We start from the raw sequence: 21,176 nt of genomic DNA, 5'->3' as shown, positions 1-21,176 counted from the left end.
GGCTGGCAACAGTCCCTGATCCTCACCAAACCAAACAAGCAACATGGCTGCCGCCGTAGTGAGGGGCATCGGCTCTAACCTTGCCAAGAACCTGCGAGAAATACGTCTCCACTTGTGTCAGACTTCTGCCGCCAGCCAGGGAGCCAGGTGGGGTTCACTCTCTGACTGATGTTTTCAAGAGAGTGGTTTGTTGTTAGCTACTTAGCGAGTTAGCGTAGCCACAGTCAGTCACCTGCATCTCACAAACCAAACCTCGTTGTCGCTTCTTGTCAAAAAGAACAGATCTAACAACGTCATGAAGATACAATCATTTTAATAATGCATAAACTGAACCGCGTGTTTCTTGTTTTAGAAGGTAAAGCTGACAACTAGCCTGGTCACACTGTTTCTCTGGACTTCATTCTTGTATCGTGCGTAATAATAACAAGGCAGCGATACAAACAATACAACAACACAAGTACACACGACACCATCTCAAACCCATATCAAAGCACACTTGGACAGTGTCTCACTATTTAAGTCATATTGCTGTCAGGAAGGATGGCCGAGCGCGGTCTAAGACGCCAGAGTTCAAGGTGACAAGTAGCCCCATATGTGCCCTCTCCCTCTCATTCTGTACAGAATGAGCGTAGGGAGAGGGCACATATGGGGCTAGGTGACAAGGGACCTTAAGGGACATCTGGTCTCCGATAGGAGTCGTGGGTTCGAATCCCACTTCTGACACTACTGTTTTTTACTTTCTCCACGATAGCGGCAATTTGCAACACTAGATTTATTTTAATCTACAGTTCCAACACCAGCCAATGACACACACACACACACAAAAAACAACTTTCTGTCAATAAATTCAGTGCAGGTGATAATGTAATGTTTCACCTGCAGTGTTCAAGTATGGAAGTGCTCGTTGGAAATCACTCAACTGCCCTGCATAGTGCATACCACCTGCAACATAATGCAGGAGGTTGCGTTATTGACAACGAGCGCTTCCTAACTTTTCATGTGGAAGTGCAAGGCTTTCATGTCTGTGTGTTTATGCATGACAGAGATAGTCAATGACAACGTGTGTGTGTCATTGTGTCTCCACAGGGACTTTGTGGAACAACACTATGTGTCATTGAAGACATCCAATCCAGAGTTTCCCATCCTGGTCAGGGAGTGTTCTGGAGTGCAAGCCAAACTCTGGGCTAGATATGGTGAGAGAGACTGCAGACTACCATGATACATGCTAGTGATGTACAACAGAATTTAACGGACAAGCACATAAGCAGCTCTCTGTGCTTGAAATAGCAAGACTGATAGCAACACTATGCTAAAAGACATCTGATCTGATCCATGTTTATTTACATACAATTAAAAACCAAAGCCCTGCAACTCTGGCATGTGCTGTCTGTGTGCACAGCCCCTGTGGAACCCATCGACCCTCAGCCCAAAGTTTATTACATTACATTAATTAACTTGTATATGAAATGCAACACCAAAGGTCAGATCGAATTAGTAAGAAGAAAAACAATAATTATTTGATCGGCCCAAAACATTGTGTTTATTGTCATGATTTGTCACAACAAGAATGGGCTTTGTAAACGTCTTTAAATAAATACTTTTTGAAAACTCTATGGGGAAAATGAATGGGGAATTCTCTTCCGGACCTGGCGTCGCTATAGGCATGCTGATATACCCATATGGAGATCTCTGTCAGACCTGTCCCTTTTATGCCCATATAATGAAGATCTCCTTATATCCCTGATGTCATCACTATATTCTATATGAGATGGTGGAATATCTTGAGGAGCAAGGCACCCCAAGCAAGGATGACAGACCAGTGCATGTTCTACACTAAGTACATATTACAAGTTACAACATAATACATAGCACACTTAGTCCCTGGGTGTTTATCGTTCCCTATCAGGCAGACAGAATCATAGCTATTCTTACCTACCACTCAACTTGTTTCAATACAAGCATCTGGCATCCATCATCATGATTCATGTCACAGTCCTAATATGTCCAAGTCTGTTCTCTTCTATTTTGAATCAGACATTTAGACACAAGGGTCACTGGCTGTCCAGATATCATCATGTCTCATCATATTTCCTTACTCTAAATATAGCATTTCAAGCGGACAGTTTATGAATCTACTAGTCTGACCACTAAAACATGTTTGTTTTTATTTACTACTATAATATGTAAAATCTTACATATCACTACATAGTATAGAAATTCCATAACAGCCCCTTTGTTTGTGCCCATATGGAGTGATTTGTTTGCCCCTGATGTCATGATGACATTGAGGTTAGACAGCACAGTCACACTCCATATTTCGGCATGGATGCATTGGAAACTCCTTATATGGTTATGTCTAAGTCATGGTGACATGAGCGTGACATCTGAGGTCTGCCAGCCAGCTGGTCCTAGGACCAATTTTAATATAATTATGATGATGCATACAAAGTTTTTATTTTTATTTTCGCGTTTTCTAATGTTTTTTCTTTTTTGCTTAGACAGGCATAGATAGTTGACACTGATTATTTTATGACGACTTGTCAGTATGTTGAGCCTCGTACTCTCACTGCTAGGATCAGGGGCTCCTTTCCTTTGGGACCTTACAAGGCTGTTTAAATAAAGCTAAAGGTTCACCAGATAGCTCATATTATGTTGTTTTCAAACATCTATTGACCGTGTGTGTGTGTGTGTGTGTGTGTTCTCTCCAGACTTTGGGAAGGAAAGAAGTGTTCCATTGGACAACATGACGGCAGAACAAATATCCCAAGTTCTAGAGACGGTGGTCAAGACCAAACCCTGACCTTGGTTCTCTCCCTGTGTTATTAATGTGATGACATCATCTGCTGTTAATATTATATTGTTAATAAACCCAATGTACTAACTCCGACAAAGTGCAGATGTGTGTTTATGTATCTGTTTGTGTCTTTACCTAGTTTTGTTTTTTCACTTCCCAAGCAGCCACTTTACCCCTGAGCCTCAGCCGCCCCTTTGTCTGTGTATGCATAGACAAACGGTTCATGCAAAGTCCCACAACTTAAAGAAGTGTGTCTTTTCAGTAGATTTGTTTGTTGTAGTCATTAATGTACTCCTGTGATCTATAGTTTGCAACCCAGTCCGATTCTCCTTAACCCCCTCACCCCAGGGTTCACACAGACATTCAATTACCCTCAGAAAAGAAAACAAACCGTCATATATCCTGTAACCGAGTAGTTTTAAACAATATAATAAAATAAAGAGGAAAAAATATATGTATCATTAGGTACTGTAACTGGATATACCCTATGAACCTGACTTACCATTAGTTTTAGATCAGACAACAGCAGTAATGTATGCTGATGATACAACTCTATATATGCCAGCAAAATCAATTGATTATCTAACAGCCACTATGAACATAGAATTACAATCTGTCATAACATGGGTCAATAGTAATAAACTAGTTCTTAATTTAGCAAAAACAAAAAGTATTGTATTTGGATCAAAGTTTGCGATGAAAAATAAACCTCTGTTGAATCTATTAGTCAAAGGGATGCCAATCCAACAGGTAGAGGAGACAAAATTGCTAGGCATCATTTTAGATAGTAAATTAACATGGTCAAAGCAGGTTGATAAGACTGTTGCAGCAATGGGAAGAAGTCTGTCTGTTATTAAGAGATGTTCCAAATATATACCACAACAATGCATTCCCCAAATTGTGCAAACACTGGCACTCACTCATTTGGATTATTGTCCAATGGTATGGTCTAGTGCTGCAAAAAAGGACTTAGTGAAATTACAATTGGTCCAAAACAGAGCTGCACGTATTGCTCTGTGCTGTACAAAAAGAACAAACACCAACAGAATGCACGCCACTTTGGGATGGCCACTGATTGAGGACAGACTTCATATTTCCCTGCTGTCTTTTGTCAAAGGTATTATTACATCTAAAGTTCCGGCTGTCCTGTATTGCAGGCTGAAGTTCAGCTCTGACGAACACACCTACAATACTAGACATTCAGCACAAGGTCTTTTTACGTTTCCCATCTCAAAAACTAATGCAATGCAACACACAGTAATATATAGAGCAATGAAAGAGCTGCATAGTCTTCCATCACAAATCAGACAGGCAACAAGTAAATCAGATTTTAAAAATAAGTTAAAGAAATATCTCATGTCACTTGCTTTTTGAGTCATTGAGCACTGTTTAAAATATTTCATACTGTAACGGTAGGCTACTCAAACTGAAATTGTATATATATGCAATGTTATTAATCACTTGTTTTATATTTAGTTGTATTTTATTTTTTTAACTGTTTTTCTTACAGTCTATTAAAATGTATTTCATATGACTGTATTGATTGTAATGTATTTTATGTGTGGACCCCAGGAAGAGTAGCTGCTACTAAGGTAGTAGCTAATGGGGATCCAAATAAACAAATAAACAAATAAACCTGCTTATTGGAAGAAGAAAGGGGAGGGGAACAACTTCCAAGGTTATGGGCTGGTTGGTTTCCATCTCATTACAAGCAGTAGCTTTACAAAGTATTTAGAAGATGTGGTCCTCCACACAGTTTTCCATTTCTATTTATTTAATAAAGATCTAGGTTTCGGTCAACTAACCGAAAAGTTCTTCATTGAATAAATAAAAAATCACACCCGTGTGAACTGAGTGGTGTAAGGTCTTATATAGACTGATCAGCTGTGGTCTGACGTAATGTCTGACGTAATGAAATCACACCCGTGTGAACTGGGTGACCATAGCAACCGTGCTCATTTTTTGAGCACAGACAGACAGACTAACAAAGCCAGTTGTAGGAGTGGTTTACACCACTCAAAAATGATAAGGGAAGAAGACCGAGGGACTACTTTGGCTGTCCTATCCACACACGTCCTTTCATGTAGTTCTTTACCTACTTGACAAAGTATTGAAATGTTAATTATCTGGTTTAAATTTGTAACTAAAAGCAAAAGCATATAGGCTTTTTACCATTCTCATTTTCTCTTTTTCCTTGGGGGCTGTACAGGGTGTTGTGATGATCATTATATTATGGTCTGTTAGTACTGGGTGACTGGGTTCCAATTTGTGGTCGGTAGATGGCGATATGCCACACCATTAAAGAAAATATTTTCTTTTCTACTTCCTGTCTGTCTGAGGCGCGTGCGCACTGCTGCGCAGGAGGAAACAGCCACAGAAAGTCAGAAACACAACAACATAGCTGCACGCTACATAAAAAACGGTGCTGTGAACTGAACTTAAATAACGACTGCGTTTTCCTCTTGTTTGGAATAGACACAAATAAATATTATTTCCACTTGAAGGAGACGGAAGAATCTTCGACACAATGCCTGAAAGTAAGTTGGAATTGATTGTATTACCATACCGAAACCTAAATGCTAACGTTAGCCTTCGTCGGTGGCTAAAAAGTAGCCTAAGATTTAGACTCTCGTAGATGTATTTATCGATTCTGACATGTCAGAATCGATAAATACGTCTACGAGAGTCTAAATCTTAGGCTAGCTAAAAAGCACAGATTTACAAGTTAACGGCGCACCTCATCGCCACACGTTGGTAGCCTGTAGATCTGTTATTTTTGGCGAGCGATACGGTCGTACTGACTACTACTTACTGTCCGGGAAAAAATATGCAAATTAAACATTCAGAATGATTGATTTAGTTGTATAGTTAGTACTTCTTTAGTCTGAATGAAATGTAAACAGCACGAGGTACAGTCACACATTTAGGCTAAAAGGATAACATAAAAGTATAAAGTATTTTTTAATAGTGTCGGATTGGGTTTCATTTATATTAACCAGTACGAATGGCTGACGTTATCTACTAAAATGTGCTTTTCAACGTGTATCTTTCTTTACAGAGACATTGAGTTTGTTGATGAAGTTGGACATTGGTGTAAATGTTTCTTTCTTTGCTGATAAATCTGTTCTAAATTTGATACACTGGATAATAATGTTTGTGCTTGTGCTGTTGATTTGAAGTTAAAGACAGAGAGAAAAAACTTGTATTACAAAGGTTGGTCACTTCATATATGAGAAGATTTAACCATTATTTCTATATTATTAATTTAATAACTGTTCTGAGCAGAATGACCTCCAGGTCCGTCTAGGATCAATAAAACCTGATCTGATATTTTATTCAGTGATTCTGAAAGATGGTTGTCACACAACAGCAGCACTTTTAAAGAGTAATGATTTGTCTTTGCTCACATAAAATGGTAGGCTATAATGCACAATATTTCAAATGAGAACAACACATGTGTGTGTATATAGGCAGTTCCAGCTGTTGAATAAACATAAACAACCTTGATTTGTTTACATATTTTGCTAATGAAAAGTGAATGTGCGACACCCCTACAGATGGCAGTAATTATAATAAACCAGTGATTTTCAACCAGTGGTCCTTGAGGGGGTTCCAGGTGGTTCCCAGCTAAATGATGGACAGTTGGTAACCAAATGGACCCTTTTAGAGCTTTAACCAAATGGACCCTTACGGGTCCATTTGGTTTCATTTTATGCTCTCAAGAGTTAAATTATTGTTAAACATCTGCATCAGATTTACAAGAAATATACACAATTAGAATGTAGAAGAATTGTTATTTTGGTCAATGTTTGCCTGTTGTCTCCCAATGGTACTACATCAATACAGCATGTATGTGGTACATGTATATGTACGTTTTGGGTCTGAGAGGCTAAATCTCATCAAATGGGGGTCAATGGCTCAAATGCCCAAATAAATAATGGGCCTTGGTATGAAACGGGTTGAAAGCCACTGTAATAAAGGATGCCCTCTTGTTCCCTCCTCCTCCTCCCAGCGGAGACCTACTCCAACCCCCTGGCTCCTGATGGCCATGAGGTGGAAGACCTGCGCTCTGCTTTACAGTGAGTTCTACCGCTTGGCTTTTAACCACTTTAAACCTAGACCAGACCCAAGTCGTGTGTGTGTGTGGTGTGGTGTGGGTGTGTGGCATTCATATCCAAGGCGCTTTACATAGATTGTGCATTACATTCACACACACATGTGGGCGGCTGTGGCTCAGGAGGTAGAGCAGGTCGTCCAATGATCCATGGGTCGGCGGTTCGAATCCCAGCTCCTCCTGTCTACATGTCGAAGTGTCCTTGGGCAAGACACTGAACCCCAAATGGCTCCCGATGTGCTGGTTGGTACCTTGCATGGCTTCTGCTGCAATCGGTGTATGAATGTGTGTGTGAATGGGTGAATGTAATGCACAATCTATGTAAAGCGCCTTGGATAAAGACGCTATATAAATGCACCATTTACCATTTACCATTCATACACCGATGGCGGCGCAACCATGCAAGGCACCAACCAGCACATCGGGAGCAATTAGGGGTTCAGTGTCTTGCTCAAGGACACTTCAGCGGCAACTCTGGGGGAGCCCGGGTTCGAACTGGCAACCTTGCGGTTACCATCCAGCCACTCTACCCCTGAGCCGCAGCTGTGTGTGTGTGAAAAAAGACCATTAATGCATCAAGAGCAATCAACAAACTATATTACAAAAACTGGTGTAACATTGGCCAAATGGTCAGATAAGCTTGCTTGTTGATCGGCTATTTTCACAATATTTATCTGTGGAACCTAGTCAAACAAACCAAATGTAATGCCCGGAATGTAGTAACACCTACATTATCAATTTGCTGCCTGAAAAGGTTGAGAACCAACCACTGCTCTATATACTAATGACTGTTCTGCTTTAGCTCTACATAAATATATTCGCAAAAAAATTGCCGATCTACAGATCGGCTATTTTCTGCAAAAGTCCCCCACAATACGGATACGTTAAGAGAAGGAACGACAGTCTGGCATGTTTAGCCCATTGACTATGACTCTCAGGAGAAAATATAAAATTATTATCAACAGAAAATGTCAGAAATACTTTTGTGAAATAGTTTGTGATTTTTTGTTTTACCAAAAGTATTGAAACATGTTAATTATTTTACATTTGTGATAAAAAAAAATATGATTAGGAGTCCATGAATTATGAATTATTAATTTTGAATAATGGTGCATAATTGCATATTCTTTGTGTGTCCATGTGTAAGTCACACTGCTTATTCTTTTCGAATTGTTCTGTATCTCAACATTGTAATGACTGTCTGTCGCCTGCCTATCCTGTCGACTTACAGGTCCAAGCTGACTAATGATGACTTCAGGAAACTGTTGATGACCCCAAGATCTGCCCCCTCGTCAGCCCCACCGTCCAAATCCAGACATCATGAGTGAGTGCATCACTCACTGACTGATGATGATGAAGAACACAATCAGTAACACGTTGACGCATGGGGCATTAGGTGCATTAGGTGCATTTACAAGTTACAACCTGACAATTAGCACTTGGCATAGCATTACAGAGTATATTGGAACAGGATGAGGATTAGACACATACAATATTAACTACATACGTCGTTGAAGTGCCTGTGTCCAGTGTACCATGTAGAGATGGGATTTATGGCTCTTTGAAGGGAGCCGGATCTCTGGGATCCGTTCCTTTCAGAGAGTCGTTCAAAAGACTGGCTCTTTTGAACGATGGGTGCGGGGGGGGGGGGGGGGGGGGGGGGGGTCCCCCCAGTACCTCCCCGGGGGGGGTCCCCCCAGTACCTCCCCGGGGGGGGTCCCCCCAGTACCTCCCCAGGGCCTCCCTAGTGATTCCCCACTCCCCAGTGCCTCCCCAGTGTATCCTGCTTAGGGCGCCAGCTTGATCATGACCGGCCCTGGTTGAAACCCCCCTGCCCCCCTCCTCCTCTAAAAAGGAACGGCTCCCTACTGTGAACCGGATCCCATCGTTCCTTTCAAAGAGCCGTTCAAATGATCCGATTCGTTCACGAACGTCACATCTCTAGTACCATGAGTTGGGTGAGAAATGGTATGCAGAAGAACAAGCCCGGTTGAACTGAGTATGAATTATGCCAAGTTGGGTCAATTCACATTTATTTATATATAACACATTTCATACGACAAGCACAGACTTGATATGCTTCAAAATAAAATCAGAAATTGCACGTAATTACATAAGGATTAAAATATAAGAATTAATTAAAATAAAAGTGACAGTACAATGAAATAAAGGAAGATAACGGCACACTCTAAACTTTAGTTGAAAGGAATAGATAAAAGTTGATTCAAAGACGGGCATTCTGAGTTAAAGCTTTGATGTGAAAAACTGAAAAAAAATCAGTTGCAATGACCTTAGAAATTAATTTGCTGTTTTATTACCCAGGATGCCAAGGGACTACAATGAGGATGAGGATCCAGCAGCACGGAGACGTAAGAAGAAGAGGTAAGGGTTATCAAAGCTCTGGTTTGAGGCCATTGGATGAGTCTTATAGAGACTAAAATTAACAGAGATGAAAACTCACATCCTCCTTGCTAGATTAATGTATGAATTTCCAGTCAAATTACCGGATTGGACACGTCACCATCTTTATTGTAGTTGCAATTCTCTCTCTCTCTCTGTTGGGAGAGGGCGATAACGGACAAAAACATTTATGGATGGTAACTTTTATTAAAGAAGATTTACTATATCATTTTGATGGATAGGAGGATAGTTGGCCACATTGCTCGGTTGATACGACCATAGACCACTTCATACTTACTGATAACGAACATGGATAGTTTTTCCACTCCCTATCTAATCTATTACTGAGAGACAATTGTTCTGTTCTTATAATTGTACTGATATTTCTCTTTAGTTATTACGCCAAGCTGCGTCAGCAGGAGATGGAGAGAGAGAGAGAGCTGGCAGAGAAATACAGAGACAGAGCCCGCGAGCGACGAGATGGAGTCAACAAAGACTACGAAGAAACTGAACTCATCAGCACAACGGCCAACTACAGAGCTGTAGGCCCTACTGCTGAGGCGTATGTACATCTCTTAGCTCTTTCTACTCTACTGTTCCTACGACTACTACTGTTACTTATATTAGTACTCTCACGACTAAATGACAATTATTTATCTTTTTTTCCCCCTTTTTTTTCTCCAATCTGTCCCTTCCAACATCACTTTTCTCCAGGGACAAATCAGCAGCTGAGAAGCGTCGTCAGTTGATCCAAGAGTCCAAGTTCTTGGGAGGTGACATGGAACATACTCACTTGGTGAAAGGTCTCGATTTCGCCCTGCTACAGAAGGTAAGTGTGCGTGTGTGTGCGTGCGTGCAGTAAGTGAGTATGTGAGGGCGTGATATGGGGATTGTTTTTACATTTACATATATTTTGTGCGTGTGTGTGTCAGGTACGAGCTGAGATCACCAGTAAGGAGAAAGAAGAAGAGGACATGATGGAAAAGGTTCAGAAGGAAGTGAAGTACGTACATTCTTATATATCGGCAAATATAAAACTGCTATGAAATATAACCATAATATGGCAACCAGTAGATAATATCTAATACGATAACTACTACATATCATAAATTTGTCACATTGTGACGCGTAATATTTTGCAAATTTGACAAATTTCACCTAGAATGACATGTCCAATCTTGTGTGTGATCATGACCGTTGATCTCTCTGTTTTATCAGGAAGGACATAGAGCCAGAAGAGAAGATTGAGTTTAAGACTCGTCTGGGTGAGTGTGTTTTTGAGGGGTGCTAGCCCCTCCTATATTCAGCTATTAGTGTGCATTTTCTTGTTAAACAAACATTGAATTCCCATTGACAATGAATGGAGAATTTGTGGATGAGCAAATCTGCTATTTTTGTCCTACACAAAGAGAACGGAGACAACGCTTGTTTCACCTGGCAAATATGACATCATTTCTTGTTTTTAAACTACAAATTTAAAAACAAAACTCACCCTCCCCAACAGGAAGGAACGTCTACCGCATGATGTTTAGGTCTCGTCAGACGGAGAGGAACGAGTTGTTCCTGCCAGGGAGGATGGCCTACGTGGTTGACCTGGAGGATGAATACGCAGACACGGACATACCCACCACACTGATCCGCAGCAAGGCTGACTGCCCTACTATGGAGGTTAGGATGAGCTAATGAATAGACCAGGGGTTGTCGCCGGGTTGTCTGTGAGCATGACCTCCCTGCTCCGTAATATTACACCGCTATCCGTGAATGCAACGGTACGTTAACTCAAATGCCGATTCAGGGACTTATTGTGTTTGCTGGCACATAGGCATCGAATGTACACAGTCAGACCCCTCCAGCGCCAATTTACCAGTGTTAATTTAACTACGAGAGGGTACAAATGGAACCAAATGGACACGTGGTCCATGTATTTGGACCCTCTCGCTCTCAGAGTTACGAAAACCTTTAAGCCACTCGGCACCTGCTCATATTGTCTTCATTCCTGCTATATAACCATAAAATCAGTTCTGTGTGTTGTCTCTTTCCTGTGGTGCTGGTTCGGTTGGAGCTGTATGTGTGTATCACTGTCTATGGTGTGTATGAAGAGTCAAGTGGCTGTCTTTGTTGTCAACTCTCACGCGACACCACTTTTTTCCGTTTCTTGATGAAAAAAAAACATATTTGTCCGGTAGACAATACACGCCTCCAAACGGCACCTTCCCGTGATCTATAGTTTGAGAACCACCGTAATAGACTATTGCGTTAATGCTCAATACTTCAGTTTTGTATCGCTCTCTTTGGTGCTTTCTCACTCTTTCTCTTTGTGTGCGTGTCTCTCTCTCTCTCCAGGCGCAGACAACTCTGACCACTAATGACATAGTGATCTCTAAGCTGACTCAGATCCTCTCCTACCTTCGCCAGGGAACAAGACACAAGAAACTAAAAAAGAAAGACAAAGGTTAATACTGTTACTGTTACTACAGCTACTAGTATTGCTAATAGTCCTACTACCAATACTATATATATATTACCATTTATACTACTCCCTGCCTATATTGACTGTGCTACCAACTACCACCATTACTACTAATAATTCAATTACAAAAACAAATGGGAAAACATTGTAGATCGACATCTCTGCCAGAGTACAATACTGCTATTGAAATGGACGACAATGTAATTGTGTTTTGGTGTGCATGTGTGTGTGAGAGCAGGTAAACTAGATGAAAAGAAGGTTCCAGGACCAGAGGCTGATATTGGGTGAGTAAAAGTAATTTTAAAGATGTAGGGAACACTTTTAGGACATATCTGTGGTCAGAATCAATCTTTATTGTCACATCACATTACAAGTAACATGGTTGGTTGGCTTAATATTGTTAGCCTATTACATTGTAGCTCACCTATAACATGACACCTAACATGCCTAAAATAGCAATGTCAGGTTTAAAGTCGTTACTGCAGGCAGATCTATTGCCATTGATGTACAATCTGGACATAGACCACACAGACACTATAAGCCACTTTGTCAATTCTTCACGCACAAACTCAAACCAAGAAATGGGCACAGTTTATCACGGATTATGATCTTGTTTGTCACACTGTTTGTCACACTGTCACACTCTTTGTATGGACAAGGGTTTTGACTGGTTATTATTTATCCTCAGTATCTTCGATGACATCGGAGACTACACCCCATCCGCCACTGCCAACAAGCCTCCTCCTAAGGACAAGGACAAGGAGAGGTACCGGGAGCGAGAGAGAGAGAGGGAAAGGGAGAGGGAGAGGGACAGAGAGCGAGAGAGGGAGGAGGAGAAGAGGAGCCGCAGTTACTTTGAGAAGCCCAGGGTCGACGATCACGATCCCGAGGTCAGTCGGACGGCTTCTACACAAATATTCGTAATTCTGTGTGATCATTTCATCGTAGCACACTGTACACGATGACTAACTGTGTGTGTGTGTCTTTCTTTCTCTCTGCAGCCCATAGATATGGAGACAGGTAAATGACTGGCTTCTCTTTATAGTGTCTTTACAATTACTAAATTATTACTTAAGATTACCATACCCATATTAACCAGTACAGACAGTGGATAGAATCTAAAGATTACACGGATCCTTTCCCAGTATTAATGGGACAGCTGACACATCAGCCCAGATCTGTCATGTTATTTCTACTGTGCGTCCCTCTCTCTCAAACACTGTCTCCCTCTCCTTCTCTCCAGGACCTGAAAATGTGAAAGACCAGATCAAGATGATCAATGAGAAGTTTGCCGGTGCAGCCGGCAGCCAGTGGCAGGGCCAGGAAACATATCCTTCTGGTTCACTGTTGGTTCAAATTAATCAGGCTGAACTTAATTTAATTGTGTGTGTGTGTATATATGGTGGTGAGAGGTTAAAAGGTTTCTTTTCATTTTACGTTTTGTTTTATCCACACTGTTGTCATTCTTTAACTGCCAGCCACTGCGGGCCAGCGAACACGCGACCGCAAAGAAGACAAGCTGGGAGACTTTTTCGGAATGTCCAACTCCTACGCCGAATGTTACCCTGCAACGTAAGATTGACACACACACACAAACACACACGTAATGGTGCACACTAGTGGATCGACAGAAAATGTATGAACAGTTTAGTAATAGAATCATCGATTTAGTGATTTATCACATAGCTTCCATAATGTAATAATTGATTTACTTCCATCAATCTGACTATTCAATCATTCTACTGCACACGCCACACACTCCCACATGGCACATACTGTATATCAACATGCTTGCATGCTGTAAAGAGATGTATTTAATAGTATCTACTTTACTTTATTATACCCTGAGGGAATGCTAAGTGCGTTTTTACATATTCTTACAACACAAACTTGTTTGGACTTGCAGCTTCAGTGCAGTAACTTGGTCCTGGAGAGCAGTAGCTGAGGCAGGAGACACTGCTTTTTGTGTGGGTTAAATTAACACATTAAGACCTGAGGCAGATTTTGAAAAATCTATGTTGGTAACGGACAGAAACCAAAAATTTGGCTTCTTAAATTGACACCCTACTACTTGATCATATTCTACAGTGTCATACAAGCATCAAAAGTAGCACATCCACAAGCTTGAAACATGGCCCAAACTAAGCGATGTGATTTGAGCTTGTAGATCTGCTACTTTTAAATTTGAATCCTGAAAAGTACCAGTTTTGGACATAATATGAGGTTTCCACCCGACAGAGACAATATTTAGCTAAAATCTAAAATGACAGATGTTTTCCCGTTTTTAGTGGGTTAAAGCAGTCCTCTCTTCTCTGTCTCCCTGCAGCATGGATGACCTGGCTGTCGACAGTGATGAAGAAGTGGATTACAGCAAGATGGACCAGGTGACTACAACAACTCACCAGCATTACATCACACAGCGCATCAGTGACTATTGGTCAATTATTTAAAGCAATACTCCACTAGTGTGCCGCTGTCATAGGCTATGAGGCTCTGAGTGCCGTAGATCAGCACACCAGTGCCATTATCAGGGTACAGCACAACCTTGTTTGTTGTGATTATACCACAATTATATTATCAATGTTTATGATCAGAGAGCGAGACATTGCTAGGTTATAAATAATGTAGGGTTAGGGTTAGGTGTAATGATTATGGGGTGCTTTTTGTAGCTATTCAATTCAATCAATTGTTCCATTGGAAACCGTTACTGATTTGATTTCCAAGCATGACAGTTGGTTTGTGTTTCTCTCTGTCTGCTCAGGGCAACAAGAAGGGTCCACTTGGTCGCTGGGACTTTGATACCCAGGAAGAATATTCAGACTACATGAACAACAAGGAGGCCTTACCCAAGTATGAAACATACAAATCCTAGGAATCTCATTATGTCTGTCTGCATAACCTTCCATCATGGCATATTGGAAACCGATCATGTTCACACCTCCAAGGAAGTGCAGTGTCGATTGTGAAGTTGATCGGATCAACAGTTCTCCCGAACCGGCCCTCTCCCAATGGCCACTCGTATCTCACAAACCTTTAAGTTTAATCCCAGGACCCAGGGAAGTGTGAAGTAGCTCATGTTAGTGGTTCTCCAGAGCCGGCCTGCTCTGCACCGGCACAAGTTTCAAATCGCAGCCATGCCCCAAACAGGCATTGCACTACTAATCATGATGATAATTAATTTCCAAAATCATTCCACATGAATATTTTGAATGAATGAATGAATTTTTTTATGTTTATTTGATGGGGACAATACAAAAAAACAATGTATCAAGTTATAAAAACATAAAACCGTTGCATTGTACCGTTCATCTGATCAACTTCACAATTGGTTGGTGTACTGCTGAGGACACAAGGCAGTTGTCCAGATGTTGTTTATTTACTGAATGGTTGACCACGTTATCATACGTTTTCATTTTAGTTCTTGATGAAGATCCTCTGTTGGATGTCTGCCCTTCGGTTTCCTGTCTATTTGTACTGTCCTGCCTAAATAAAGTGTTATTTTCCTATGATTATAATAATTTGTTTGTCCCTTCAGGGCTGCCTTCCAGTATGGTATTAAGATGTCCGAGGGCCGCAAAACGAGACGCTTCAAGGAGACCAATGAGAAGGCGGAGCTGGACAGACAGTGGAAGAAGATCAGTGCGGTGAGACATAGCTGGATGGATAGATTTGAAAGATAGACAGTCTTCTATCTTAAACACTTAACCCCTATTTTATAGTCTGGCTATTCAAAAATAGTCTTATCAACAAGCTTGCAACACATTGTGTGCTTGTAGATCTGCTATTTGCGAAGAAATCTTGTCTGATTAAAATAGGAACTTAAATGTGATTAAAATGCTAACTCTCACATTATTTCTTTGTCAGATCATTGAGAAGAGAAAGAAGCAGGAGGCAGATGGGTGAGTATTTTCCTTTCTTCTCATTTCAGTGTTTTTCATCTCGGTCTTGTAATCGGACTGTATAGAGTCAGTGGTTTGGGGACCCCCAGGGGTCCTTGAATGGGTTCCAGGGGGTCCCCAGCAAAATGGGTTAATCTAGCACCAAAATCAGTTAACCCACTATAACCGTATAATCGTCGGATATTTAAAGCTCACAGCGTATCGCAATGTGACGTGTTGTGAGCTTGTAGATCTGCTATTTTAAGACGACACAAATCTTGCATGGGGGCCCCTGGCAGATGGGGCTTGAGAACCACTGCTTTAGAGATGGCACTGTATGTACAGTATGTGGGAACGGTTCAAACCATTACCAATGTGTTTCTCTGGTTTGCTTTTCAGAGAGAATGTTAAGAGGCCCAAATACTGAAGATCTCCATCCTTCCATGGAAACACTTCTTTCTTTTGTATCCATTCCTCCTTCGTTGAGACACCCCAGTGCCACAGCTCTGGTTCCCTATATGGAATATGGTTTAGAACCCACCATTCTACAATGTTATTCTGGTTATGTTTATTTCAGACCATTGGCCATGTATGTTTGAAATGATCCAACATGGTTTTATTAAATTGTTTTATTTAGATGTACATATCTGTTTTGAGGAGGTATTTTACTGGGCGGATCCAGTCAGTAAAAGTGAACTTGAGATTTTAATTGAAAGTATCTTCCTTTTAATTTGATTGAGGAAATTAGATTATACTTTTTTTTGTTATTATTTCAAACGTGATGTTGAACTTTGGTAGAACCTTGGGTTGTACCTGGCCATGGTATACAGTACGTACCTAGGTTAAAATATTGTCCATTTTATCAGTTGCTCTGTGAGTGAAAGCAACAATTTTATTTCTCTCTCCATTGCACCTGGACTTAAGTACTCCTTAAGTACGCCTAAGTGAAACGTCTCTATTCATGTTACATTTGAATTTGTTAAATTTGCGTAACATCAGATTCTGTGAAATCAAATATTACACAAATGGAGCCATTCACTTTCCTAAAGCACGTTTGTTTTCATTATGTTTGCAGATACACTTTGATCATGTTATGTTCTAAAGTGATTCAGTTTAGTGCACAGATCACGTGTTCCTGTCATGACTCCTGTTTGTATCTCTGACTACTAAAATTAGGATAAGGTTAGGATTATTCATAGTTTTGTGAGGATAAGGGTAGGTTCACACAGATTTTGTCAGGTTATGGTTAAAATAGGATTATGGTTAGTTTTTGTCATATTTGGTAATAATAATAACTTTATTTGTATAGCACCTTTCATGACATGAAATGCAGCTCAAAGTGCTTTACAGAGCAATGGAGAAAAGAAAAGCAAGGCATAAAACATTAAAATAATAGCAGTAATGCAATACAGTGAGGACATGAATAACAAGGAATTTAAAAGATCAACTAAAAGAGCTGTGCTTTAAAAGTGTCTAGGCTGCCTGTCGAAGGTATAGTGGGAGTTTGTTCCACGCCGTCGGCCTGTAGAAGCAGAAAGCTGCTTCACCGTCTTTTATAGTTGCCATTTATTTTGGCACAGCGAGCAGGCCAGCAGTGGAATACCTGAGGGGCGGTTTGGGACATTTAGGCAGGCAGTCATGTAGGTAGGAAGGTGCGAGACCATTGAGTGCTTTATAAACAAGTAAAATCATTTTAAAATCAGTCCTAAAAACAACCGGAAGCAGCTATCTCACAGTTAGGTTTAGGCATAGTTTTTGTGAGGTTAAGGTTAGATTGAGCCATAGACTTGGTGAGGTTCGTGTTACTGTTAAGTTAAGGCATAGGTTTTGTTGAGGTTAAGTTTAGGATATGGTTAGTTTAGGCATAGATTTTGTCAGGTTAAGATTAAGGTTAGGGTTAGGCACAGTAAACGCATACTTGCGTGCTGTCCGAGCTGACAAAGCAGAGCGCTCCCTTTCACCCGTGTTGGTCAATCAGAAGCTGCGTTATTCTCTTGTCCCCCTATCGCCTGCAGAACGCAGTTTATCCGAGATGCCATTGCCAAAAAGGTTCAACATCACTTTAAACAAACACATGTGCTTAAATGGAACACTTCAGTTCTGGATCTTCCGGTAAGGGCATGAGGAACAGCGTATAGCTGTGTAGACTAGGAGGTTTCAATATGCTTTCAGCTGTTTTAAATTTATATAAGGACCGATATTGAATATTAATGTGTGTAAAAAGGTGACAGTTTTGACCTTGTGGTGAAAATAAATGACAGGAAATATAATGTAGCACAATGTTACACACAGCTTAATCTGCACTGCAGAACCCAATAAAGCAGAAAAAACACAATTGGTTTGTTTTAAATGTTCCCATTAGATGGTTCATAAATATATGGACCATTTAACCTGTTTTTTTTTTAAAAACACTATGGTAATTGGTAATGATTTTTTTTAAGCTGTAGTAGGTGTAGTAACTTGTCTTCATACAATTGGTCTTCACTAATGTTCATGATAAAATAGTGGTGAAGTGGTCCTTTAAACCGATAGACACCATAGCAGTGACACTTGTTATTACTCTTGTCCACCAGGTGGTGCTACTGCACTATGAAAAACGATTTCTGTGGATTTCCATCCACCATGGTTTGATTTAGATTTTCCAGGGGTCTACCCCTGAGTGACTAAATGTCAACCACATAGCCTACATTCCCTACAACATCCCTGGAGTCATGAGAAGACATATTTTGTCTCCCCCTCTGCCCTCAGTTGTGTATATACATATTATATTGCATGCCAGTCATATGATCATGTTATTATGAACAGAAAGCAGAATACACCTCAAGGTGCTCATGTTTACAGTTTAGAGCGTCCACACGTGGCTATCTTTAGTATGTGACGCTGGCACGCAACTAAGTACAGTGGACACACATGCAGCTTTAATAGAATGATCAATATTAATGCTAAATAAATAAAATAAATCTCTGGAAAAGGAAGAAGAGTCCAACACAGACAAAGTTAGCAATTGGTTCTACTGGGGATTGAACCCAGGACTCGGATGTGATAACCACTACACCATAGAACCTGTCTGTTGACTGGGCTCAGATGTGCTAACCACTACACTATAAATATATTAGTATTAAGTAAGTTAGTTAGTTTGGGTCCCAGGTGAGACACCAGGGACTCCTCCAGGCAGCACTTGGCACCTGCCCACGGAGCCAAAACTACTAGTAACTGGTGTACTGACCATGGTATTACTGTGCTTAAGCCAACTGGCCGGACCTGAACCCCACAGAGAATCTAGGTTGTATTGTCAAAAGGGAGGTGTGAGACATTACAAATTTATTTGGCTGTTATCAAAGCAAACCTGGGCTTTCATAACACCTCAACAGTGCCACAGGCCGATCACCACCATGCCACGTCCCATTGTTGAAACAATTTGTTCAAAAGTAGCCCAGACCAAGTATTAACTGCATACATTAATATACTTTTCAGATGGTCGACATTTCCCGTTTTAAAAAAACATTTTTCTAATATTTTGAGATATGATTTTTTGATTTTCATGAGCTGTACACCATAATCATCAAGATTAAAACAAAAAAAGGTTTTAATCTAACAATTAAAATGGAGTTTAAAGTTACATTAGGTTTGTATAGGAAGGGCAACTAAAATGAATATCAAATTTAAACACTGAATCGAGCAACTTAAAAACCAGAGGTACTCGACTTGAGTACAAATACTACCTGTTCAGATTTACTCCACTACACGTAAAAGTAGCTCAGTCAAAAGGTTACTTAAGTAAGAGTAAAAAAGTACTTGCTTCAGATGTACTTAAGTATTCAAGAAATTGAATTGAAATTCAAGTGAATTTTGTAGTTTTGACCGACAAATTTATGTAATTCTTTCACAAATATTTGATAGGACCGTGTAACTCTTCTTCTTGTAGAACTATACATTATACATATTAGTATAACAAACTGCATGCACTGATGTGCTTTCTTGTAGAACTACGTTATACATATTAGTATGGAAAAAAGTGAAGAAAAAGTATTATGTTTTCAGACTATTGACTTGCAATAACTTTTAACTTTAACCAAATCCACACATCCCCCACCAAATCAGTCGAAAGAATATGACAACCTATGAATTGCATATACATAGCATCACAAATAACATTATGACAAATACATCTGAACATTTGTTAGTTACGCAGTGTAGTTATTAGAAAAGCGCACGTATCTTTTCTTCATAAGGAAACCATAATTGCTCGGCTGCATTCGCCGTCATGTCCACGGACACAGTTAATAAAGGAGGCTTCACAGACCGCGCAAACATGAAATATTTTTTTATTGACCTGGTTCTTATTTAGAAAAGACATTCATGGAGAACGACGTATTGTTTTTCCAATCCATTAATGGGAAATGATGAGTATATGTAGGACCGTTTCAGTTACTTTACTTATTTATAATTATTTGTTAAACTTGTTAAATGTTACTTTTCTCTAGTTCACTGGTGAATTCTATATGAACATCACTTATGTTACTGTAGGCTGTAGGGGTTGAAGGTACATAATACAGTTTAAGTTGACAAAAACCCAACATTGCCTGGTTTGGTGTTAACCAATTTCAACATGCCGTCCCTATTTTGAGCACGACAATGTAGGCAAAAAAAAGATTGAATAGCCAATCTACAATGTGTCCCATTGTGACGTGGTGTGAGCTTGCACATTGGCTATTTTCACCACCATGGCATGGCTATGGTGGTGATTAAGTGGATAATTTCTATGAGCCAACACAGTAGAATAACCTATACAGACAGAATGGAAGATAAATTAGTGGTTGGATTTTAAAAGCAGTTAGGACTCACGGGTCCCACATAAAATTGCCTAGTTGGGGCCCACCTAAGGCTCAGGTAGAACCCACTTAAAGCCCACACAAGAATTGGGAAAGCCCAAGTGGGAACCATCTGGTGCCCGCTGACAAGCCCACTTGAGGCCCACGTCAGCCCCAAAGAAATTGCCAAGTTGGGGGCCCACCTAGGGCCCAGGTAGAACCCACTTGAAGCCCACATGGGCTAGCCCATTTAGGACCCACTTGGGTCCCACATAAAATTGCCTAGTTGGGGCCCACCTATGGCCCAGGTAGAACCCACTTAAAGCCCACACGGGCAACCCAGGTTAGAACCATCTGGTGCCCGCTGACATTTCCATATGGGTCCCATATAGTTATCCCACCTGGCTCCCACATAGGCAGCCCACCTCTAAACCATATGAGACCCACGTCGGCGTGCTGGCTGGGTAGTTACATAAGCATCTAGGTATTTGTACTCGAATACAGTCAAATAAGTTGTAATAAATCTACAGAGAATTACCGAAATTTGAGTTTGGAAAAGTTTGGAATTTTAAAATGGAAAATGTGTAGGAACCCTGCATGATTATTACTTTCCTTTTTTGATACAATACAGAAAAAGGTAAGAATTGATTGCGCCGACCGTCCCCTCTTAACAGTTTGAACACAGAGTGAGGGTAGCGCTGCTGCCGCT

At 40.5% G+C, this 21,176-nt stretch overlaps 2 protein-coding genes across 2 annotated transcripts; both read left to right on the top strand.

Moving 5' to 3' along the window:
- Nucleotides 1-2,915, top strand: ndufa2 (NADH:ubiquinone oxidoreductase subunit A2). The gene is made up of 3 exons (XM_079507839.1): nt 1-147; nt 1,087-1,193; nt 2,709-2,915. The coding sequence occupies exons 1-3, from the start codon at nt 44-46 to the stop codon at nt 2,798-2,800; spliced, it is 303 nt and encodes a 100-aa protein (XP_079363965.1). The 5' UTR covers nt 1-43; the 3' UTR covers nt 2,801-2,915.
- Nucleotides 2,916-5,123: 2,208 nt separating this feature from the next.
- Nucleotides 5,124-16,365, top strand: ik (IK cytokine). The gene is made up of 20 exons (XM_079508439.1): nt 5,124-5,331; nt 6,807-6,873; nt 8,140-8,232; nt 9,231-9,290; nt 9,703-9,870; nt 10,023-10,137; nt 10,241-10,311; nt 10,527-10,573; nt 10,813-10,976; nt 11,652-11,760; nt 12,017-12,062; nt 12,467-12,668; nt 12,780-12,798; nt 13,022-13,106; nt 13,261-13,350; nt 14,105-14,162; nt 14,540-14,628; nt 15,314-15,422; nt 15,643-15,677; nt 16,056-16,365. The coding sequence occupies exons 1-20, from the start codon at nt 5,322-5,324 to the stop codon at nt 16,081-16,083; spliced, it is 1,665 nt and encodes a 554-aa protein (XP_079364565.1). The 5' UTR covers nt 5,124-5,321; the 3' UTR covers nt 16,084-16,365.
- The last annotated feature ends 4,811 nt before the right edge of the window (nt 16,366-21,176 follow it).

This window comes from Electrona antarctica, assembly GCF_951216825.1.
Source record: "Electrona antarctica genome assembly, chromosome: 8".
Lineage (NCBI taxonomy): Eukaryota > Metazoa > Chordata > Actinopteri > Myctophiformes > Myctophidae > Electrona > Electrona antarctica.
Note: the sequence above shows the minus strand (reverse complement) of the source record. Positions and strands in the feature narration are given on the sequence as shown.